We start from the raw sequence: 25,739 nt of genomic DNA, 5'->3' as shown, positions 1-25,739 counted from the left end.
TTATTATTATTATTATTATTATTATTATTATTATTATTATTATTATTATTTTATTATTAATAGCTGTTTAGTAACTTGTGGAAGCTTTGCTTTCCTACCCTTCATTTTTTTCACCTATAAATGAGATACAATGTATATACTTTTATAAAATCTATGCTATTTGCTAAAAATATATTTATACTATATATAAAATAAATACATGGTTTTTGACTTATTTTTTTACTTTCAATTATGCCGTTAAACAAAATAGTCTGTAAGATGTTATATTGTTGGTATTATTTAAAAAGATTTTTTTTAAAAATAACAAAAAGACGATAATTTCAATAATATTTATTATTATATTGTTGGTGTCATTGAAAAAATATAGTTTGTTACTACACTTTTAATCGAAATCAAAATTTCAGAAAACTATTGTTTGTAATTTATACGATAATCTATGGACATTAGTGTAATTTACACACATTATCATAATTCCTTTTCATAAGATCATAAAATTTTCTTCTAAAACATTTTTCAACATGAGTGCCACATTTTATAAAAACAAGTAATCATACAATAATAAACTAATGGCCCAAACACTTCATAAGCATTTTAAGTCGTTAAGTGAGCCAACGTAATAAACCATTGTTAGATCGGTTAACAGTTAGCCGACTTAAAAAGACGTTTATCTCAATAAAAGAGAAGGAAAAGTGAGGAGACGTTGAGAGCTTATGAAGGAATAAACACGCACCCACGAGAGGCTTACAGTGGTAGAGTCATCATCGCAGGGTTTCGGTTTCATATAGATGGTGGTTGTTTGCTCGTTCACAATTTGCAGTGAAGAACGAAGTGCACTATAAACATCTACTCCCTCCGTTTCAAAATGAATGTCGTTTTAGGTGTTTTCACACATATTAAGAAATGCAATGATTAAAAGAAAGAGAATGATTATTTTACCAAATTATCCTTATTAACTATTGGTTAGTTTTAAAAGTAATACTTTGGAAGTAATGTGCAAAGTATTAATTGGAGGGTACAATTGAAAAGAAAAAGTTATTATTGCATTGGAAACTGAAAGTGACATTCATTTTGAAACAAATTTTTTTGGCTAAAGCGACACTCATTTTGAAACGGATGGAGTATTTTACAACAACTATTTTGAAAATCTTAGGTAAATAGGGATATTTTAACACTCCTATATATAAAGAGTTGTCAAAATAGTTACTAGTAGTAGTATTGCAGAATATTATATCATTTTTGGTAGAGAAATGATATTTTGACAACCACTTTTTGACAACTTTTAGACAATTTTCTCTCTCATATTCACATGATGTTGTTATCCTCTCTCTTCCTTCTTCTCTCTCCATTGTTTTTGACCAATAAGAAGTGAGAAAAACAAGGTTGTCAACAAAGTTGTCATCAAATGGATGTCAAAATATCATTACTCTTTTTGGTATGAAATGAATGAGTTAAAACGTGGTTATTTTTACACTTACAATCTCACATGCATCATCTCTCAAAAAAAAAACCTCACATGCAATCAATTCAGACACGTTTCTGTTTTTCAAAAATACTAATCGTTTCTGTCGTTTATGTACGTGTTTGCTATCATTACTCGGTGGGCCATACATAGTACATGGTACTTGCACAATTGTCTGAAATTTTGAAAAATAAAGCTTATATCTCATCAATGTCGACTAAGCATTTTGAACCAATCAATTTACTTTATAAAATGAAATTAAAGGGTATACATTTTGGGTGTAAAACAGTTTTACACTAATAATCTAGGCTTAAACGCATTTTTCACCCCCTAACTTTGCAAAAGTTGCAATTTTGGCTCCCTATTAAAAAAATTGCATTTTTGGCCCCCTTCGTCCAAAAACTGCTGAGAAGAGGCCACGTGTCCCAAAAAAGGGGCCATAATTGCAACTTTTTTTAAAGATAAGGGGTCAAAAAGCATATTTCCCTTATGTTAGAGGTTCAAAAGAGCATATTTCCCTAAACATAGGGGATCACTTTTGCCTTTTTTTTTAATAGGGGGCCAAAATTGCAACTTTTGCAAAGTTAAGGGGTGAAAAGTGCGTTTAAGCCAATAATCTACTACTTTACCACTTTACATCACTTTTTATAGTTACCACTTCACATCACTTTTTATACTTATTTTAAAATTGATTGTGTTACATGAAAAAAATGATGGTTTGCCATTTATGTCAATGTAATTCTTCTAAAATTGTTAGCGACCCCATTTTGATTTCTAAAACTAACGAAATTTTAAAAATCATTCATTGTTTTAGGGATTAGATTAACTCACTACCAAAAAAAAAGGATTAGATTAACTGTTTTAAAATGACAAATATGATTGATTTTTTTTTTTTTTTGTGTTAGGTTGGGAGGTAAGTAAAATCTGGCAAAAAATTGTTTCCACCTAAATATAGAACTCGAATTCTCTTAAATGATTCATCTTTTGGTATAGCTCATTAACCACTTGAGTCAAATAACTTATAAGGAATGAATTGACACCACCCTACAATATCAGGGAATCAATTGATGATCTGTGAAGCCCCGATACTTCAAAATGGATGACGTACCGTATCCCCTGCGTATCCTGCACCGATACCTGCCTGATACTTCCCGATACGTATCCGGAGAGTATCCAAATATTAAATTTTATTTTTTTTAAAATTAATTATCCGATACTTTCCGATACGTCCCGATACACACGGATACTTGTGTTTTAATTTTGATTTCTGTTTTTTTTTTAAAAAAAATAAGAATAAAAACATTATATTACTATAATATATATACATTTCCTTTATCTTTCTTTGGTGCCAGTACGACCCACACCACACCACACAAACAATTGCATCTTTCCCTTTCTAAGAAATTAGGGTTTCAACTTTTTCTTCCAAAGTGGTCGCCGTCCACTTTGGCCACCGTCGAAGTCTTGGTATCGAACGACTTTGGTATATATTGCGTATGTAATTGACTAATGACCACTCTCTTAATCGTCAATATTATTTATATTTATGTTAATGTGCTACGAGCCTGGTTTCTTGTGTTTGTTAATATATTTGCATATTAAAAAAATGGTTATAATTATATTGTACATTTAATTATATAATTTTTTTTATTAACGTATCTCAGCCGTATCGTATCTTGATTTTTGAAATTTTTCCGTATCGGCGTATCGGTGCAGTATCGTATCCGTATCGTATCTCGTATCCGGGCTTCACAGTTGATGATTAACTCTAATAATTGAGTTTACATGCAGTAAGAACTTTCCTTGGCATATATATTTGTATTTTCTTTTCCTTGTTGATTTTAAGATAAGATGGACACATCCACTAACTTTTTCTTCTTCTTCTTTTCACTCATTCTCATTTGGTTCATATCTCTAACAGCTTTTGGAGCTACTACTATTCACCCTGATGAAAGTATGATATTTATTTCCACCATAGCTCATTGATCTGATCTTTCTTTTCTACTTTTTTCATCTAAGGATTCATGTTAGTTCAAATATCATATATTATATTTTGCTCATATAGAAATTCTGTATATATATATATATATATATATATATATATATATATATATATATATATATATATATATATATATATATATATATATATATTGATGATATACGCTTGTGGATTAGAAATTTTTCAGTACTTAGCTGATAGGTCTGAATTGTATGTATATTTAGAGAAAGCTCTTGAAGATATAGCCAAATCACTTGGTAAGAATGATTGGAACTTTGACATTGATCCATGTAGCAACCAACCTAACTGGGCTACACCGAAGCCTGCGCATCCCAGTCCCAGATTGAATATCGTAGAGAACAATGTCACTTGCAACTGCAGTGTTGCTGCTGACAACTTCTGCCATGTTGTTGAAATGTAAGTCTATTTAACATGGAATTGACCCTGTTCTATAAGTACTTCTAAGGCAACTGATTTGATATTCATCTTCTTTTACGGTAGTAATGAAGTATTTACATTGATATATAGGTAGGAGTATTTGAGTTAGATCGGTTAATACAATCGATAAAACTGCTATTCCTTTTAGTCAATAAGATTTGAAAGTAAATCAATATTCTCAGACATGTATTTTTACTGAAAAGATGTTGAAAATCAGTTTTAGAACTCTCTGTAGTAGAAGAGCTTGTTGCAATTTTTTCTCTTAAATGTACTGTTAAGAATTATATCAGACTTAATTTCTTTATTTTGCTTATTGTTTATGCTTAACATTTTTATGGCAATGTGCATACAGAACTTTGAAAGGGCAAAATCTTCCCGGCACTCTCCCACCAGAAGTGAACAGGTTGCGATACCTTCAAATTCTGTATGTAGTTCTTGAACCTTTCCTCAAATTTAAATTAACAGTGAATGAACTTGTTTTATTTTTTTCAGTCACAGTATCTATATATTATTTTGCATGACAAACTCTTCTCTCCCTCACTCTATTACAGTGACCTGTCTCGCAATTACTTGAACGGTACAATTCCTAAAGAATGGGGCTCCATGATGAATATCCGTAACATGTATGATTTGTCTCTTATTTTTCTTTTCTGGTATTTAGTCATTGATTTTTCTATATATTATATGATCTTAACAGATCTGTCTTATTTCACATTCTTTATCAAACTTCACATTCAGTTTTTTTGTGGACTAGTAGTAAGTAATTACATGAACAATAAGCTAATGACACCATGTTTCTTAACTATCACAGTAGTCTCCCCAGCAATCGAGTAACCGGTTCAATACCAGTGGAGATCGCAAATATATCTACTCTGATACAGTTGTGAGTTTCTCATTATCCCACTTAGCAAATAAAATCCATTTTATGTGTTCAATTCAAAGAGTTTAAGTAGAACTTAACTTGAAATGGATAGGGATATAACAGCCAATCAAATGTCTGGAAATATTCCTCGTGAGCTTGGAAATCTAGCCCAGATTCGAACGCTGTAAGTATATTTTATTTTATTTTATTTTTCCCTTAATTGATGTTATCCCTCAAAATATAAAAGCCCTATGGTTAAAGTCCAGCTTGATTACTCTGGCTTAGAATCATAATATGCTGTTTTGTTTTTCATTTGTATGTATAGGAAAATGTCCTCGAACAATTTTACTGGAGAACTACCTGCCACATTGGCGAAGCTCACTACATTGCGATATTTGTAAGCTTCAAAATTTTATGATATTAAGTGATGAATAAATTAAAAAATAATTGTTATGTGAAATTTTCATGCCCTCTCTCAATGCAGCGAAATTTCAGATAACCAGTTCGCTGGAAAGATACCTGATTTTATTCAGAACTGGAAAAATATCGAGACACTGTATGCACTCTCCATTTTTTGTTCTTTTTTTTTTTTTTTCCTGAAGTTAAACTGTTTTTATATTGCTTGAGTATACAAAAATTATCAATGGTTACTTTACTTTTTACAGAACCATTCAAGGGAGTGGATTAAGTGGGCCAATTCCTTCTGAAATTTCACTTTTGAGAAACTTAACTGAATTGTATGTGCCGTATTTTATATACTGTTAAAGTAAGGACTGAAATTTAAGTTTTATTTTTGTTATGATTACTTATCTTTGATGTAAATGTGATGTTCAGGAGAATTAGTGATTTGAATGGATCTGAATATGCACCTTTGCCACGACTTGATAATATGCCATTGTTAAAAAATCTGTAAGTCGAATCCTCTGCTTCTTTCAGAAATAGAAAAGAAAAAAACAGCACGAGCGGCATAATATATCGTTGTCTATCTTATTGTTTGACAGGATTCTGAGGAACTGCAAAATCAACGGAACACTACCTAAATATCTTGGGACTATACCAACATTAAAACACTTGTAATTTCTTACCTGTTCCATTTTGTTTGACTATAGCTAACCCTTAAATTATCTTTTGTTAACTTTATCATTCTATAAAATTTGGTATTTAAGTGTATTATAATTAGCGCTTTTGTTTCAGGTATATTTTTCTATGACAATTTTTCTTTGTAGATTCTTAACTCATTCTCATTATGATATATCTTTCAGAGACCTCAGCTTTAATAACATAAGTGGAACAATCCCGGATACCTTTGATGACATTAACGGTGCGAAATTCATGTATGAAATTCATCGTAGCTTCTTATCACAGTTTTTTATTCGGCGTATATTTTTAATCACATATCTGTTGGCTACTTTACACCAACAACTCTAGTTTCCACTTTCAGTCTGAAGTAGGACATCTGAATAATACAACTTAGATTCACGAGGAATACTAACAGAGCTCAAGTAGTCCAGACAAAGTATCGAATACTTTTAAGTGGGATTTCGTTTCAAAAGTTCAGGCAAATGTATTTCCACCTTTTTGAAGCAACTTTTTTCTGTCAAAAGGATCACACCGCCCTTTCCATCTGATATGGAAAAAATCTAAGAGAAAGAAGATGACAAGTTTAGGATATAGTGTGATAATGAGCGTCAAAGTGAAAAGTTTAGGATTTTTTGTTATTTCATTGTCTTTGTCGGTGTCTAAGAATTGAAAATAATTCTGTATAGAAGTGTCTCGCGAGACAGTTACCTAAATCGATTCATTCCTTCATAGAGAGGAAGAGAAAAATGGGTGTGATTTGCTTCTTTCCATTAATGTTGACCTCAATGAATATTAAGGTTTTCAAATTAATATCTTTATATACTTTTATGATAGATTTTTAACTGGAAACCTTCTCACTGGATCGGTGCCTGCTTGGAAAAAGAATGTTGACGTGTAAGTTATTTTTCTACTACTAGTATGATTCCTTCTATTGAAAAATATACTTCATCTATACTGCAATAATTGATTATTTATTTCCAAATTAATGCTTATGAATAATGGTATGCAAATAATATCTAAATCGTTTAAGCTTTTGAACTCTAGTGCTGGGTCCATAATCATGAGTTTAGTTTTCCCTTAGATCCTAAGTTCATAACACCCTTAATCTATCCTCTTTCTTAACTGTACATTATACGCTCCTAAAGCTGAAGGGTTATGTTTAATGATTTGTTATATGTTGCTCTGAGTCAATGACTGTGGCTGATTGCATATAACTTTTCTTTCATGTCTTTGTTTTACTCAATATTATATCTCCAAAATTCTATTCTCAAGTTTCAATTAGACGTGTTAAAGTTAAGAATCTTTAGATATTCCTTTAATTGTACAACTTCCTAGATTGATTGTTATTACTCCTAAAGTTTTCAACTTCCTAGGCTAGTGCTTACTAATTAAGCATTCAATGCATTTATTGTAAAAGCATTATAAATGCAAGGTGTGTGATCTCATTATAGACACACAACTTAGACAGATTTACAAAGAGCTTTACAACTTTTACAAGGTGATAAAAAAAATTATTAATCTATTTGCATTCTGTTGTCTTTGATTTTTGGAACGGTTTTCTCTTTCCTTCAATTGAAGGTTTAGTTAGCTTTATTGGACCAAATGATGAAATCATTTTGAATCTTTTATGTTCTTGGAGTATGATTGTGCAATTGTTTACTTAAGATGCTAATATTCATAGGTTTCTTTGTAGTCACCAAATGTTTCATGAAGTGTTTGATTGTTGTATTAGTATCACATTCTAAATCAAATTTAATGACTTGTATATAGAGATCTTTCATACAATAACTTAAGCATCAGCCAAGGGAATCAGATATGTCAAAGTGATAAACTGTAAGAATCCTTGCATTTTTGTGCATTTGATTTTGCAAACTTAACAACCTTTGTGTGACAACACCTTTTCTAATATGTCGTAGGAACTTGTTTTCTCCCTCATTGGCACACAATGACATGTAAGTTTAGTTTTATATATACCCTTTCCATTTCCCTCTTATTATGTTTAAATCTTATTATACAAATCATGCTAACTTATTCCATTCCTTTCAGAGGAACAGTTTCGTGTTTGCGCGATTGCCCCAAACGTAAGTTTTTTCATGGTGACTTTCATAGACAGCTAAGATCTCACTGTGTTTGCATGTTTAATCATGTTCTAATAGGAGTTATATCTTGTCTTGCTACATTAGTTTCTAGGTTACCTAAAATTACTTTACAATAGTACAAGAATGATATTGTAGATTTTTCAGCACAGCCAGGAAATTGTTGGTAAAAAATGACAAATGGCCAGTTATGTTCTTGTTCCCTAAATTTACTCTGGTTAAACTATAATCATGCCGTGTTTGAAAAATAACAGTAGCAATAAATCATGACTTTTTTGTTTGACTACCTTGAATTATATAACCATAATAGAAACATGATAGTTAGAAAGAGAGAGACTTAGCATAGAAAAATAAAATTTCAATAGTTATATTTTTCTTTATTTGATTTTCTTAGTTTCCTTAATATTTCCGAAGTTTCTCACATGATCTTCTCAACCCAGACTTGTACTCCCTTAATATAAATTGTGGTGGAAAGCATGCAATAGTCAAAAAAAGAAGTTATGATGATGATTCCGATTCTTCTGGAGCAGCAAAATTCCATGTCAGTCCAACAGGAAATTGGGCATTTAGCACTACTGGTATATTCATTGATGGTGATCAACTTGGAGAAACGTATTTCCCTCGAAATATCACAACACTTGCTATGGCGGATACTGAATTGTACATTACTGCTCGTGGTTCTCCTATTTCATTGACTTATTATGCGTTTTGCCTGGCAAATGGAGGCTACACAGTAAATCTACATTTTGCCGAAATAATGTTCACCGACGATCAAACTTATGCTAGTCTTGGAAGGCGTGTATTTGATATCTACCTTCAGGTATATGCTTTAACAATTTTATTTATGTAGTCACTCAGTGTTTCAAAAAAAAAAAAGAAATGAAGACCATTAGTCAAGTGATCATTGGGTTCCTATGGGGACATTGTCAAACTCTTTTTTTTTTAATTAAAATACGTAGAATATCAATTTCTGATCAGCAGTTCATTTGTTTGGCATTATTTGTAAAATCAATTTCTAAAATATTTCTAAAACAAACCGACGAATAAATACTTGTAGGTTGTAAACATCACAGAGCATAAAGGTTGTTATTGAAATTTTGCAGGGAAAGCCGGTGCAAAAGGACTTCAATATTGCAGAAGAAGCAGGAGGAGTTGGTAAGAAAGTCGTAAAAGTATTCAAAGATGTCGGTGTTACTAGTAATACCATGGAGATCCGCTTGTATTGGGCTGGAAAAGGGACACAGTCTCTCCCAAATAGATCAGTATACGGTCCTCTTATATCAGCTATATCAGTGGAATCTGGTGGGTTATGCTTTGTACGTTCTTAAACTTGTAAGATGATCTCCATGTAATGTTCTACCATTTTAAACTCTTGTATTATAATCAAACAGACTCTCCACCTGGAAGCATATCTGCAGGAGCTGTGGTTGGAATTGTAGTTGCAGCATTAGTTATTATCATTCTAATATTTGGTATACTTTGGTGGAAAGGATGTTTCGGAAAGAAAAATTCTTTAGCAAGAGGTAACCACAAATAAACTACTTTTGTTGTCATTATATCATATAATCGAGCCCGAGAATAATTCATTTTCATGATAAGAAGAAAGTTGCAAGCTTACATCCAATCAATTGTCGATGAAGAGTGTCCATGTGTAATTTTCTTAGTATAAGAGATCTTTAATCTTTCATTTACTTTATTTAACAGAGCTAAATAGTTTGGACCTACAGACGGGTATTTTTAGCTTAAGACAAATCAAAGCAGCAACAAATAACTTCGATATTTCCAATAAGATTGGAGAAGGAGGATTTGGTCCTGTGTACAAGGTATTTTGCATAATATAAAAAATCCTCTTGCGTGTCATGCTTTTCATAAAACTCCTTTTCAACTTTTAACAGCCTACCATTCCTTAAAATTCAGGGAAGTTTACCAAATGGGACATTGATAGCAGTCAAGCAACTTTCTTCTAAATCAAAGCAAGGGAATCGTGAGTTTTTAAACGAGATAGGCATGATTTCTGCTTTGCAACATCCTTATCTTGTTAAACTCCACGGTTGTTGTGTGGAGGGAGATCAGTTGATGCTGGTATACGAATACTTGGAAAACAATAGTCTTGCTCGTGCTTTATTTGGTAATTTTTCCTATATGGTCTACTTTAAGATTCACGGTTGACTGCAGTCGGTAAAAGAGTGCAGTCATAACGTATCAATCGTTTGATTCATCCAATCATCAACAAACAGCCACGTAATCATATCATCCCCATTTTGTCATTTTGCCTTCTTTGTGAGGCATTGACATTTTCAACCTCTGGCAATGGAAGCAACACCCTTCATCGCAGTTTCATATTTCTTTGGCTCTGACAGTTATCATTGTTTGTGTTTCGGCACCCTTTAACTCTTCCATAATATAGGCATTTTCAATTGAAAACGTAACATTTTGTGAAAATGAAGGCTCTGTAAGCTCTCACGTCTAAAGGGCGTTTTAGCAACATTGATTCACTGCACGCTTTTAGTGCCTGCAGTCAATCTTGTTAATGGTTGGATGGATCGAACGGTTGATGTACTTTGACCGCAGTGACCGCACGCTTTTAGCGACTGCAGTCAATCTAAATCCCTAATTTGGTTCCTATTTATGTGCTATTCCATATTTTCCAACTTAACACATAACTCTGATTTTTATTACATTCACACATAAAGGTCCAGATGAACACCAAATAAAATTAGATTGGTCAAGAAGGCAGAAGATCTGTGTTGGTATTGCTAAAGGTTTGGCATACCTCCATGAAGAATCAAGACTGAAGGTTGTTCACAGGGACATCAAGGCTACTAATGTTTTGCTTGATACGAATCTCGACCCAAAGATATCAGATTTTGGTTTGGCCAAGCTTGATGAGGAAGACAATACTCACATTAGTACTAGAATTGTTGGCACCTAGTGAGTAACTGTAATTCTTGTGTTGTCCAAGTTTATTGAAATGCACTCCAAAAAGTTATGAAATTCAATTCAAATAATATTTTTACAATAGTGTAATATCATGTTGTATACTGGTATCAAGTTGTTTCAATGATATGTTTCAATTATGCAGTGGATACATGGCTCCTGAATATGCAATGCATGGTTATTTGACAGACAAAGCAGATGTTTATAGTTTCGGAATTGTTGCTTTGGAAATTGTTAGTGGAAGGAGCAACACCATGTATCGATCAAAGGAGGAAGCATTCTATCTTCTAGAATGGGTAAGATTTTTATGCTCTCCATTGATTATCTAAATTTTATTATCCATAGTACTATCTACATACACTACATTGCGTGTCTCATACGTATATTGTTATTCATTTTCATGTAATAACTCGAGAAGAGAATAAAAATCAAAAGTCCCTTTTTATAGATAGTAGAAACTTTTTTGTTGAAGTTTTACACTTCACTATAAGGATGGTGAAGAGGATCGGAAAAGGATGTAATTGTAATCTCTTTTGAAGAGTAATTGTACAAAACATTTCATAGATCCTGTCCATTTCTAAAATCTTAATATCATGAAGCATCCAAGCAACATACTATTGACATCATTTTGGTTTTTAGATATTTAATATAAATACGACCAATTTCTCACTTTAGAGAATTTTCAGAAGTTGAAGAATGTACCTATTGTAAATGACTTGGGTTTCAAATCAAACTATTCTGTTTTTTTCTTTGAACAGGCACAACTATTGCATGAGAGAGGTGACCTACTGGAACTAGTTGATAAAAGATTAGGTTCAGATTTCAACAAAAAGGAAGCCATGGTGATGATCAATGTGGGTCTCCTATGCACCAATGAAACCTCAAACCTTAGGCCGTCTATGTCGTCAGTGGTAAGTATGCTTGAAGGAAGGACTGTGGTTCCAGAATTTGTTTCAGAATCAAGTGAAGTAATGAATGAACAGAAGTTGCAAGAAATGAGTCAGTATTACTCTCAAATAGATGAAAACAGCAAGATAAGTAAGTCACAAAGTCAGAGTTTATCAATTGATGATCAATGTACTGGTTCATGTCCACTTGATTCTTCCTCATGGATTGAAAAAAATTAAGAGTGTGTTAGACTTCATATTTATAGACATCATTATTTGAGGCCTAAAGGTTCAAAATGACTGGTATTATGTTGTTGGGAAGCAGTTATGTATTAGGCAGGAAGTTTTGTTATAAGGCATTTATTGAACAAATAGGGAAACCGAAGGAAAACCTGTTGTTTCTATCTTAATTTCCATTTGTTTCCTCTATTATAATTTTGTAAAAGAGATTTCCTGTTGTAAATTTGTAATCCAGTTTCTGCTCACATAACAAGAATCATTCGATAGAAGTTAGTTTTTCAATTTAGTTTTGTAGTATGATTATCAGTTTCTAACAACTAGTGTCGGAGCTGGTTGTCGGTGACTTGGAAATGGTTATATACGGAGAGGCAAACTAATATTACCAAGTAAAGTGTCATAGAGTGCCACCCGTTGGGACGTCGACTCTTAGGGTTGGAGCTATAATAGGTACTTGGGTATTATGGGGTGCAATGATATGTACTTGAATTGAGATGTGAAATAAGTGGTGCATATAAAGAATACAAGAAGTGGTTGAAATGCAAAAACGCATGATCCATAAAATGTGAGTGACCATTCAGATTGAAGGGTTATCTGTTGTGCTCTGATACATATAAAGTTACCATAGTGTGTGGAAAACACAATGACATTACAAAAATTAGCTTTAAAGGTCATTCTTATGTAGGTTGTTTATCCGTGAAGAGACCAAATTAGTTATCTAGATGACGTAAAACAGTCTTCCAAAAAATATTCTTATGGATTTTTGCAAGAAAGTAAACCCAACAAAAAGAGTATTATCAATCATATTTATAATACACATAAAAAATATAACAAGGCTATAGGGGATCCAAGATCAAGAATGCAACATCTGATGAAACTGTTGCTTGTAAGCAATAAGCAAAGAAGCATATTGTTATTTGTCATAGTTCCTGGATGATACACTATAAAGATTGACTTGTAGTATTATATATGCTTCCTTCTCTGAGTCTTTCCTATTTCACTTTCCTCCTTTAAATATATGTTTGCAATCAATGTTAATAACACCGTTAGGGTTGGGTAGTTCAACTGAAAAAAGGTAAGAGATAAAGAGTTGGAGGTTTTGGTTTAAATCGGACAAATGATTATAGATTAATATAACAATTTAATTACTAATATTTGTCATTAAAAAAAGTTAATAATATCATTAAACTAACACATATTTTGTGTGTACTTGATTTTAGCGAAATTGTTGTCAGATTTTGGTTGTTCAAATATCGTTGAGAAAGAATGATGAATATGAAGGTGGATTGGAGAAGATGCGAATGTGAATGGTTGATAAATTCCTTTCTCATTAGAGGAGTTGTTATTGTGAAAATGAGATGAGTTAATTATATCCCTTGGACTAAACATTTAATTAATTGTCACAACACCTGAAATTAATCATTTGGCCTTTTTTCATAAAACGAGTTTAACAAGTTAATTATCGAGTCCAGTTCTAAATTATATTCGAGTTGGTTCCGTTCATTTCTTAATAAAAGAGAGTGAAAAAGGTTAAGATACTTTGAGAGCTCATGACGGGAGAAACGCGCGCGGGACAAGTTTACGGTGGTGAGCGGCGGAGCTTGATAACGGCTGTTAGTTCGTTCACAAATTGCAGGTAAGAACGAAGCTAGCTATGAAAATGAGTTAATATGTGTTTGATTTTGACACTTACAACAAGCTCACATGCATCAATTCTGTCAGTTTTTGAAAGAATAATTGTTTATGTTGTTTATGTGTGGGGTATAGTACATGCAGAATTGTCTCATTGATGTACAATAATTGCTTATGTCTCATCATTGTGAATTGAACACTATTCACCCAAATAATTATTTTCATTTCTTTTGTTTTGTTTCTGGGTAGTGATTCATCAATCAATGTACTATATAAAATGAAATTCAAGGATATGCATTGTATGGTTATTTTGAAGCTGATTGTGTGACCTGAAAAAATTCTAACCTCGCATTGGATCTAAGTGTAATTCTTATAAATTGTTGGTCACCTTATTTTTATTTCTAAAATTAATGAAATTTTATAAATGATTTACTATTTTAGGTATTAGATTTTAAAAATAAAATTCTCAATTACATTTATTATTCCTAGACAGCGGTCTTTATAATTTAGTCCCTACAATTTCAGGGACTAAATCAATGATTTACTCTTAAAACTGCGTTTAAATGCAAAAAGGTCTTATATATAGGAACGGACGTAGTAAATTCCAAATACTCGCTATATCTGTTCAGACTCTCTAGCCTTTTAATTGCAAATATTAACCAGAATCTCAACCTCTAAATTATTGATATATCTGAACTTCTGCTTTCCTTGTAAATTTTAAGATGAACACTTTCTCTCAATATTTCTTTCTTTCACTCGTATCCATTTGGTTCATATCTCTAACAGCTTTTGGAGCTACTACAATTCACCCCGACGAAAGTATGATACGTATTTCTGCTAAAGCTACCAAACAATAAAGAAATTTCTTTAATCTGCTATTTTATAGTATTTTTTAATAAAGATTCATGTTAGTTTAAATATCATGTATTTTGCTGATATAGAAATTTTGTATATATATATTCCATGACCTGTGTTTGCAGATTAGAAAATTTTCAGTACTTAGCTGATATGTCTGAATTTTATGTATATTTAGAGAAAGCTCTTAAAGTTATAGCTAAATCACTTGGTAAGAAGGATTGGAACTTCGACATTGATCCGTGCAGCAACCATCCTAACTGGGCTACACCGAAGCCTATTCCCACTTCCAGATTGTATATCGTAGAAAACAATGTCACATGCAACTGCAGTGTTGCTGGCGACAACTTCTGCCATGTTGTTGAAATGTATGTCTGTTCTATCAGTACTTCGAAGCAAGAGCTTTTTGTTGCATTTTTTTCTCTGAAATCTATTATTAAGAAATATATCAGACTTATTTACTTTATATTGCTTATTGTTTAAGTTTACCTTTTTTATGGTAAAATGTACATACAGAATTTTGAAAGTGCAAAATCTCCCCGGCACTCTCCCACCAGAACTGAACAGATTGCGTTACCTTCAAGTTATGTATGTAATTCCCGAAGTTTCCCTCACATCCAAAATAAAAATATTATTGAACTTGTTTTATATCTTGAATTACATATCTATGTATTATTTTTCTTGACAAACCTTTTCTCTCCCCGTCTATTACAGTGACCTCTCTCTCAATTACTTGAATGGTACAATTCCTAAAGAATGGGGCTCCATGATGAATATTAGAAAAATGTATGTTTTGTCTCTTATTGTTCTTTTCTTAATTTTAATCATAATGATTGTTTGATATATTATACCATCTTGACATATGGATCTTGTTTTAAATTCTTTCAAAGACTTTGCCTTAAATTTCTTGTAAATTACATGCAACAATAAGCTAATGACAACATGTTTCTTAATCATCATAGTTTTCTCGTCGGAAATCGATTAACGGGTTCAATACCGTCGGAGATTGCAAACATAACTACTCTCCAAGAGTTGTAAGTATCTTATTACCCACCTTATCAGAAAAAAATCAATTTATAGGTACGTAAACATGTATGTGCTGGTATGGAAGAGTTCTAGTAGAACTTAACTTTAACTTGAAATTGATAGGGAGTTATGGACCAATCAAATGTCCGGAAATCTTCCGCCTGAGCTTGGGAATTTAACCCAAATTCAAACACTGTAAGCACTTTATTTATTTTTTCTTTAATCCACTTTGATTTCCATGACATAAAAACATAATTTACTGTTTTTCAAGTATATACAGGCGACTTTCCTCTAACAATTTTACTGGAGAACTACCTGCGACATTGGTAAAGCTCACTACATTGCAAGATTTGTAAGCTTCAACTTTTATGGTAATGTATACTGATGAATAAATTTAAAAATAGTTTTTATGATGCTTCAATGCAGCCGAATTGAGGACAACCAATTCTCAGGAAAGATACCGGATTATATCCAGAACTGGACAAGTATCAAAAAACTGTATGCACTATCCTTTTTCATTTTTATTTTCCTCAAATTTTTTTTGTATTGCTTGACTTTTTAAAATAATTACCAATGGTTACTTTAATCTTGACAGAATGATTCAAGGAAGTGGATTAAGTGGGCCGATTCCTTCCGGAATTTCACTTTTGAGGCACTTAACTGACTTGTATGTGTGATATTTATATACTGATAAAGCAAGGGTTGAATTTTAACTGTCATAATAATAATGTTTACGTACGTTTGATTCAAATGTGATATTCAGGAGAATTAGTGATTTGAATGGATCTGAATATGAACCTTTGCCACAACTTATTAATATGACATCGTTGAAAACACTGTGAGTTGATTCCTATGCCTCTTTCAGAAATACAAAAGAAAAAAAAGCAGCAAGGGAGGCACTAATAATATATCGTTGTCCATCTTATCGTTTCACAGGATTCTGAGGAACTGCAATATCAACGGAACACTACCTAAATATCTTGGGACTATACCAACATTAAAACACTTGTAATTGCTTACTTGCTACATTTTGTTTGACCGTTACATCATTTTTAATAATTTGATTTCATTGCTTAATAGTGAAATATATTAGGGACCGTTAACTTTCTATGTTTGTTTTCATTTTCACTTCAACTAATAAAAACAAGAAAATATAGATCAAATATCCTCCTCACCAATTTATTTTACAATTTTTTAGAACAAATTTATCATTTTCATTGTTTCTAAAAGTTCATTCTTCCCAAATTATTTTCCATCCATATCACAATTTTTCACTACATTAGTATACCATCTCCCTTTTAGCAATTAAGCAATTTAAAATAAAGAGGCTAAGCTAATTTAGGAAATGAAATAACTGAAGCATTTAGACAGAGCCCTACATTAATGGTATGCTTCCTAATATGTTAATCATGTTTTAATGAGAAATAAATACAATATATTCCTAAATACATTCTAAAATTAAATTTCTGCATATTAACACATTTTCTGACACGAACCACTAAAGTTTCTTTTGTTGAGTTTAGCTTATTCTGCAACCTTTGCATATAATAGTGAAATACATCTTTTTTTTTGTTATTATTCTCCGAAACATTTTAACTCATTCTCAATATGATATCTCTTTCAGAGACCTCAGCTTTAACAAATTAAGTGGAACAATTCCGAGTAATTATGCTGCCATGAACGATTCGGATTACATGTATGATATCTCTTTTAGTCACATATATGTTGGCTTCTTTGCGCCTACAACTCTAGTTTCAACTTTTAGTCTTACGTAGGATATCATATTGGAATTTGATAGTTGTATGATTGCGATACTTTTAGTGTATATAGTCACAGTGAGATATTTCATTGATCTTAGTTATATATATGAGTGTGATTAATATTTACCTCTATTTATATTTTGATATTCTTTTGTGGTAGATTTTTGACAGGAAACCTTCTCACTGGACCAGTGCCTCCTTGGAACACAGATGTTGACGTGTGAGTTATCGTTCTTATACTACTTGTATGTGGCAAAAAAAAACACTAGAAACATATTGGTTTCTTTTGACCTTTCTAAGTGGACTTTGCATTATCATTTTGCTTGCTTCCCTGCACTTTCCCTTTTACTTTATTTAAGAATTGTTGTTTAAGCTGTATAGGTTGTTTTTTGTTTGCATTAAGTACAAGACAACCAATCACCAACTATGCTGCAATGATTTTTTATTTTTAACCAAATTATTAAAGCTGTATAGGTTTTTATAGAAGTACTACAGTCTAATTCCTTTTTATAGTTCTCCTGATGAAGTGTGTAATATACTTTCCGAAAGCTGATTAATGTCTATGCTTATTGCGTATAACTTTTGTTTCAGTATGCCATTCTCAACTTTCAATTCGGAGTTAATTAAAAAACATTCTATTTTATCCATTTGTATTCTATTGTCATTTTTTTATGGAACTGTTTTCTTCCCTTCAATTGAAGGTTTGATTTTCTTTACTGAAACAACTGATGAGGAGCATATTTCTAACCTACTTCTCAGTTAGGAAATCATTTTGAAGCTTGTATGCGCTCTTGGAGTATGATTGTGCAATTGTTTACAATAATAAAGATATTTATATTGAAGTTTTCTTTGCAGTCTCCAAATTTTTCAATAAGTCTCTGAATGTTTTACAATTATCATATTGATCTGAATCGAATTTAATGACTTGTATATAGAGATCTTTCATACAATAACTTCAGCATCAGCCAAGGGAATCAGATATGTAAAGATGAAAATGTGTAAGAATATCCTTGCATTTGTGTTCATTTGTTTGCAAACTTTAGAACGTTCCTGAGACACCATCTTTTCTAATATATCTCAGGAACTTGTTTTCTACCTCATGGGCACGCAATGACATGTAAGTTTTCTATTATAAATTCTAAATCATGCATGTGTGTTTGTGTATATCTTTTCCATTTCCCTCTTATTATGTGATGATTCTTATATTTCTTTCATCATTCTCTCAGAAAAACAGATTCGTGTTCGAGCTTTCAATGTCCCAAACGTGAGTATCTTTTACAGTTAATATACTGTTTTACAGTTTTTGTATATCAGCAAGACAACAGGAGAGGGGACAGAAGACAGTCCAGTTGTGTATATGAAAATTTTTAGCGACAATAAATCGTGATTCCCTATTTTCATCTTTGTTTGTGATTGGAAAAAAATGATAACAACGCGAGCGCGCGCATGCACAGAGAGAGAGAGAGAGAGGGAGAGAGAGAGAGAGAGAGCATATAAAAATAAAATTTCAAGCAACTTATTTTTCTCATTTGATTTTCTTAGTATCATTAATATTTTTAATGCTGCTCAAATGATCTACTCAACACAGCCTCATACTCCCTTTATATAAACTGTGGTGGAAAGGAAGCAATAGTCAACGAAACAAGATATTATGGTGATTCAGATACATCTGGACCAGCTAAATTCCATGTCAGTCCAAAAGGAAATTGGGCATTTAGCACCACTGGTATATTCATGGAAAGTAATCAACTTGGAAAATCTTATTCCCCGCCAAATATCACTGAACTTAATATGGTGGATGCTGAATTGTACATGAATGCACGCGTTTCTCCTATTTCTTTGACTTATTATGGTTATTGCCTGGCAAATGGAAGCTACACAGTAAATCTACATTTTGCTGAAATAATGTTCACAGACGATCAAACTTACCGTAGTCTTGGAAGGCGTGTATTTGATATTTACCTTCAGGTATAAGGTTTAACAATTTTCTGATTAGAAATTCATTGATTCGACATTGTTTATAAAATCAAATTCTATAATATTTCTAATTCAGAGTGATGATTAAAATAGTTGTAGGTTGTAATCATCATGAAGCATTAAGGATGTGATTAAAATGATGCAGGGAAAGCTGGTGCAAAAGGTCTTCAATATTGTAGACGAAGCAGGAGGGGTTGGTAAGAAAGTCTTAAAACAATTCAAAGATGTTGTTGTTAGTAGTAATACTTTGGAGATCCGCTTATATTGGGCTGGAAAGGGGACGCAGGCTATCCCAAATAAATCAGTATATGGTCCTCTTATATCAGCTATATCAGTGGAATCTGGTGGGTTATTCTTTGTACAATCCTAATCTTATGTATGATCTCCGTGTTACAATCTAATATTTAAAATGTCGTGTATAATAATCAAGCAGACTCTCCACCTAGAAGCATATCTCGAGGAGCTGTGGTTGGAATTGGAGTTGCAGCATTAGTTATTATCATTCTAGTATTTGGTATACTTTGGTGGAAAGGATGTTTTAGAAAGAAAAATTCTTTAAGAAGAGGTAATCACAGAGAAACTTTTTTCTGAGTCACATGAGAGCATACTTTTCTTAGTATAACAGATCTTTAATCTTTCCTTTACTTCAATTAACAGAGCTAAATAGTTTGGACCTAGAGACGGGTTTATTTACCTTAAGACAAATCAAAGCAGCTACAAATAACTTTGATTTTTCCAACAAGATTGGAGAAGGAGGATTTGGTCCTGTGTACAAGGTATTTTTGCATAATATAAAAAATCCTTTCGAGTGTCTTGCTTTTATTATGATTTTAGATGTATTTTTTAGAAAATAACATTCCTCAAAATGCAGGGATGTTTACCCAATGGGACATTGATAGCAGTCAAACAACTTTCATCTAATTCAAGTCAAGGGAATCGCGAGTTTTTAAATGAGATAGGCATCATTTCTGCTTTAAAACACCCTTATCTTGTTAAACTCTATGGTTGTTGTGTGGAGGGAGATCAACTGTTTCTGATATATGAATACTTGGAAAACAACAGTCTTGCTCGTGCTTTATTTGGTAATTCTTCCGATGTGCTCTACTTTCGATGCTATTTATGTGCTATTCAATATTTTCTAACTTAACTCATAACTTTGTGGTATTGTTGTCTGATATTTATAACTTCAAAAATTAAGGTCGAGAGGAACACCAAATAAAATTAGATTGGTCAGCAAGGAAGAAGATATGTGTTGGTATTGCTAAAGGTTTGACATTCCTCCATGAAGAATCGAGACTGAAGATTGTTCACAGGGACATCAAGGCCACCAATGTATTGCTTGATACGAATCTCGACCCAAAGATATCAGATTTTGGTTTGGCCAAGCTTCATGAGGAGGACAAAACTCATATTAGTACTAGAATTGCTGGGACCTAGTGAGTAACTATAGTTCTTTCCTTCTTCGAGATTATTGATATTTTTATAATAGTTTGATATCATGTTGTTTCAATGATATTTTTAAATTATGCAGTGGATACATGGCTCCTGAATATGCAATGCATGGTTATTTGACAGACAAAGCAGATGTTTATAGTTTCGGAATTGTTGCTTTGGAAATTGTTAGTGGAAGGAGCAACACCATGTATCAGTCAGAGGAGGAAGCATTCTATCTTCTGGAATGGGTAACTATTCTTTGTTCTCCATTGATCATGTAAATTTGATTATCCGTGGCACTATCTACTTACACTTGATTTTGCGTCGTACATATATTGTTCATTTTCATGGAATAACCCAACTCTACAAGAGAATAGAATCACATGTCCCTCTTTATAAGTCATAGAAAATATCTTTGTTAAAGTTTCAGACTTCACTAGAAGTAGAATGAAGGGGTTCAGAAAAGGATGTAATAGTAATCATTAAAATACATTTCCAAATATAAACAATTTTGTACCTTGCAGAATTTTCATAAGTTGAATGTACCTATTGAAAATGACTTGGATTTCAAATCAAACTATTCTGTTATTTTCTTTTAACAGGCACTTTTGTTGAAAGAGAGGGGTGACCTAATGGAGCTAGTTGATAGCAGATTAGGTTCAAATTTCATAAAAAAAGAAGCTATGGTGATGATAAATGTGGCTCTCCTATGCGCCAATGACACTTCAAACCTTAGGCCGTCTATGTCTTCAGTGGTAAGTATGCTTGAAGAAATGACTGTGGTTCCAGAATTTGTTTCATATTCACGAGAAGTAATGGATGAACAAAAGTTGGAAATAATGAGGCAGTATTACTCTAAAATGGAAGAAAATAAGGTAAGTAAGTCACAAAGTCGGATTTTATCAATTGATGAGCAATGTACTGTTTCATGTCCACCTTGATTCTTTCTCATGGGATGAAAAATTACCAAATAGGGAATTTGTTACACCTCTCAATTTTGAAGGCCTGGAGGTTCAAAAAGACTAGTATTATGTTGTTAGGAAGCAATTATTATTAGGCAGGAAGTTATTAGGCAATTATTGAACATATAGGGAAACTTAAGGAAAACCTGTTGTTTCTATCTTAGTTTCCGTTTGTTTCCTCTCGTACAATTTTCAAAACAACATTCCTGTTGTAAATTTGTAATCCGGATTCTGGACACTTTAACAAGAATTATTCAATAAAAGTTAGCATTTCAATTTAGGTTTTGTAGTTACGGTTGTTGGTGAGTTGGAAAGGGTTACCTATGGAGGGGAAAACTAGAATGACCAAGTAAAGCATCGTAAAGTGCCGCCCGTTGGGATGTTGACTCTCTGGGGCGGAGCTATAATAGATACTTGGGTATTATGGGGTCTGCAAGTCCCATGTCGAGTGGTATGAGATGCTCAGTGTAGTATTTAAGTGGTTAGTTCTTTCCCCTTCATAGCTAGTATCCCCAGTCTTTGGATCTTTTAGGTGTTTATTTTCGTCCCAATACTTTTGTTTTGTCAGGAAATCAAGATGCAATTAATGATATTTTTGCATGTGGTACCAACAATTAACAAGATATGGGTTGCCTATAAAAGCTCTCATCTCTACAGACTGTCAATCTTTAATGTCACAATGTAGGTGTCTATTTAGTTTTACGTCAATCATCAAAACAAAATTTATTCAATTAATAGAACTTGCGATATCATTTGGAAAACTGTATTAATATGACACAAAATTTTGAATTTTTCCCACCTAAAATAACATGCTAAATTAAAAATGGAAAAATAAAAATTATGATCTCATTTATACACATATAATTTCTCACTTAAATTTTGTTTAAGTGAGAGTAATGACACAGTAAAAATAACAGAGTCGTGTTATTATTCTTCAAGTCTTCATCTCTTTATATAGGCAAGAATTTGAGAGACGTTGGAGAACTAATGGTAGCTCATTTAGATTCATTGAGAAGCTTCAAATCCACGACGTTAGACCATTGCCTGATATGGATAATTCCTTTCATTAGACATTTGAAATTCCTTTGCTGAAATAGGAATTATCCGTTCATTCTTTTTGTCCATGGAGTTCTTTGTCTGTTTCTACACGTGGCCAGAAGAAGACAAATTGTAGTATCAGATTTTTGATAGAGATAGTTTCAGAAGACGACAAATCTGACATGGAGTCTAAGTCCATCAAAATCTTCGGAGTCTGGAGGTCTTCCAAGTCTGATGAGAGTCTTCAGCTTCTGAATGGCATCCTTTCTTCTGATCCATGATGTTGACTCTGGTTGACCTTTCTTCAGATCTTCTACCATTGTCTTTGAGCTTCTCTTGTGAATCCGATGCTCTTTGTTAAGACCTTGTTAAATTTTATTCTATGGTCCTGCACACTTGAACATATATTAGCATATCCAATTGTTCTTTAATACTTTGTTATCATCAAAACCTCAGAGGAGTTGTACAAATCAATTTTGTTCCAACATCAACAAAACCTGAAAAGAAACACTTTGATACTCTTCATTCAATCAAATAAAAAACTCTATGATTTTATCTTCAGCTCTAAATCCCTTAGCATATCTCATAGCAAGACAAATGCATTGAATTGGACAACTACACAGGCATAGGAATGTATTGATCTAATTCTTCCCACAAACCTTTCAATTTAGTAAAGTAATATGAGATTTTTTGATTACCTTGCTTCGAATTTGCAATTTCCTGATGCAATTGTGCTACTCTGATGTGATCTCCCTTCATGAACTGATCCTTAAGATCATCTCACATATCTACTGCATTTTCTTTAAACACAACGCTTTGAGTTAATTATCTAAGTATGAGCAAGCTTATTACACATTTCCCATGCTACACGATTTAGATCATCTTCTTCTGGCACTAGAATTGATCCATCAACAAATTTGAATTTGTTTTTCCTAGTCTAAGCTCTTTGCATCTTCATAGACCAAGCATGACAACTGTCACCTGATAATTGTGGCGTTACACTCACATTAGAAGAATTTTCTAAAGGATGAACAAAATATGGATCAAGATCTTGATCTTGATTCTGAGAATTGTTGTTTCTATATATGATTATACGATTCTTGAACAAATTCAATCAAGAAAGAAGGAACAAAAAAACCGAATCAAATCAAAGATCACAAAAATAAAAAACGCTGACGAATTGAAATGAGAACGAATCAAAATTCAGTAAACAAATAGATAAATCATGAAGCTTATTCAATCGCTGGCATAGGGGTAGCTGTAACACCCTGTTTTCCCAACATAAAAATTTCGTAAAATAAATAAATCAAAGTTTCTCAACATAAACGGAATGTTACATTTCTTTTCTTAAAATCGTAAACGGAATAAATAAATATTTATCCTTCAAAAATCCAACAACGTAATATTTAAAACTTTGCAGTGGAAATATTTCAACATCTTAAATAATCTTTGGCACAAGGGCCTCAACATAAAATCTCATAAAATCTTGGTTCAACAATAATTCTTGAAAAGCTTCTGAAAATAATACGTAAGGAACAGAAAAGCAATAACAAAATTCTCATCCCGTTACGTATCAGAGCCCCTAGGACACACTTGTGAGGAGTCCACTCACGACCGCGACTAATCTTGGTTACCTGCAAGTTACCCATACGAAGAGCAACATTTTCAAGCAGAAGGGGTGAGATTTCATATTCATTTCGTGCAGAGAATGCTGTCAGAGATAGCTCTCGGGAAAACTCCATTTTTCATCCCAAAATCCCAATTTTGAATCCCCTAAGCCCAAATTTGGTCCCAAAGTTTGTTTAAATGGTTCTAAACATGAAAAGACACTCAAATTCATATAAAACTTGAACTAAAACACCCTTTCAACAAAAATCACCATTTGACCCATTTTTCATGAAAACCTTCAAGAACAACATAAATTCACTTCAAGCTCTATGATTATGATTACTCATGGATTATCTAAGGTCTGTACACAATTTCTACATCAATCTAACAACTTCTCATCATCTAATCATCAATTCTCTCTCTCTCAGAACCCTAATTCGCAAATTCTCACAAACTAATCCTAGAACATGTTAATTGCAAATTCAGAATTACAGACTTAATATTACCAAATGATAGTCCACCCTTACCTTAGAATTATCGATTGGCAACCCTTCTCTTGGTTCTTCTCTCCTCTTGTTCTCTTCTCTCTAAACCTTGTTTTCTCCAATTAATTGATGGTTGACATATAATATAATTAATTGTAAAACAAAATTGAATAATAAAATATTGGGGTTTAAACTACCTTTCTAAGCATCATTAGATAAATATGTTATATTTCCATAGCATAAGAAGTTGATTCATGGTTGCAAGAAAAAAAGATATACCTGCACAGGAAGTGGGACGAGTTATTGTGAGAGTTGAGAGGAGTTAATTGTCATACCACCTGAAATTAGTATCACCGAGGGTGTGCCAGAATCATGACAACACATCTTGATTTTGCAGAAACTAGAGTGTAACTTTTGAAAAATTATGGTGGATCGCCGTGATTCTGGCACACCCACCTTGATACCAAACATGTACTTAATCATTTGTCCCTTTCGTCATGAAACAATTGATTATCGAGTTGAATTTCAAACTATGTTCGAGTTAGTTCTGTTTATGATAGAAGAAACGCGCACGGGAGAAGCTCACAGTGGTGAGTGGTGGAGCTTGAACAAAGCTAGGTATGAAAAATGAGTTAATATGGGTTTGATTTTGACACTTGCAACAACCTCACATGCACAAATTCAGGCACGTTTCTGGTTTTGAAAGAATAATTGTTTATGTCGTTTAGGTGTTTGTTATAATTACTTAGTGGGACATATTACATGCACAATTGTCTAAATGTTGTAAAATGATTGGTCATGTCTCATCAACAACATGAATTGAACCCCATTCACCCAAATAATGTACTTCAATTTCTTTTGTTTTGTTTCTGGAATTCAAGGATATGCATTGTATGGTTACCAATGTACTATGTAAAATGGAATTTAAGGATATGCATTGTATGGTTATTTTGAAACTGATTGT

At 32.6% G+C, this 25,739-nt stretch overlaps 1 protein-coding gene and 1 pseudogene across 7 annotated transcripts; both read left to right on the top strand.

Moving 5' to 3' along the window:
* Positions 1 to 3,302: 3,302 nt before the first annotated feature.
* On the top strand, positions 3,303 to 12,270 carry LOC146949448 (putative LRR receptor-like serine/threonine-protein kinase At1g07650). 6 transcript variants are annotated; one of them, XR_015027270.1, is made up of 24 exons: positions 3,303 to 3,413; positions 3,686 to 3,878; positions 4,252 to 4,323; positions 4,451 to 4,522; positions 4,711 to 4,782; positions 4,874 to 4,945; positions 5,087 to 5,158; positions 5,246 to 5,317; positions 5,427 to 5,498; positions 5,596 to 5,670; positions 5,763 to 5,834; positions 6,024 to 6,095; positions 6,676 to 6,735; positions 7,612 to 7,674; positions 7,758 to 7,793; positions 7,888 to 7,922; positions 8,378 to 8,757; positions 9,041 to 9,239; positions 9,329 to 9,460; positions 9,642 to 9,760; positions 9,855 to 10,065; positions 10,631 to 10,868; positions 11,064 to 11,170; positions 11,633 to 12,270. XR_015027270.1 is itself a non-coding variant. In XM_085745473.1 (24 exons), exons 4-24 carry the CDS (start codon positions 4,503 to 4,505, stop codon positions 11,999 to 12,001), a joined length of 2,589 nt encoding a protein of 862 aa, XP_085601599.1. In that variant the 5' UTR covers positions 3,303 to 3,413; positions 3,756 to 3,878; positions 4,252 to 4,323; positions 4,451 to 4,502; the 3' UTR covers positions 12,002 to 12,270. The 6 variants fall into 6 exon arrangements, 5 of the variants coding, with proteins under 5 accessions (XP_085601599.1, XP_085601598.1, XP_085601597.1 ...); XM_085745473.1 differs by having other exon boundaries at positions 3,756 to 3,878; positions 4,714 to 4,782; positions 11,020 to 11,170; XM_085745472.1 differs by having other exon boundaries at positions 3,756 to 3,878; positions 11,020 to 11,170.
* A 1,938-nt stretch (positions 12,271 to 14,208) lies between these two features.
* LOC146949447 (putative LRR receptor-like serine/threonine-protein kinase At1g07650) lies at positions 14,209 to 21,924 on the top strand (annotated as a pseudogene). The gene is made up of 24 exons (XR_015027266.1): positions 14,209 to 14,449; positions 14,664 to 14,853; positions 15,002 to 15,073; positions 15,200 to 15,271; positions 15,448 to 15,519; positions 15,635 to 15,706; positions 15,792 to 15,863; positions 15,938 to 16,009; positions 16,107 to 16,178; positions 16,275 to 16,349; positions 16,448 to 16,519; positions 17,136 to 17,207; positions 17,432 to 17,491; positions 18,207 to 18,269; positions 18,353 to 18,388; positions 18,498 to 18,535; positions 18,860 to 19,239; positions 19,394 to 19,592; positions 19,682 to 19,813; positions 19,906 to 20,024; positions 20,120 to 20,330; positions 20,447 to 20,684; positions 20,780 to 20,930; positions 21,285 to 21,924. The product of XR_015027266.1 is annotated as a putative LRR receptor-like serine/threonine-protein kinase At1g07650 (transcript).
* The last annotated feature ends 3,815 nt before the right edge of the window (positions 21,925 to 25,739 follow it).

Source organism: Medicago sativa, chromosome 2, assembly GCF_051527215.1.
Source record: "Medicago sativa cultivar Bolivia chromosome 2, Bolivia_mono, whole genome shotgun sequence".
In the NCBI taxonomy this organism is placed as follows: Eukaryota; Viridiplantae; Streptophyta; class Magnoliopsida; order Fabales; family Fabaceae; genus Medicago; species Medicago sativa.
This window is presented reverse-complemented; position numbering and strand designations above follow the sequence as displayed.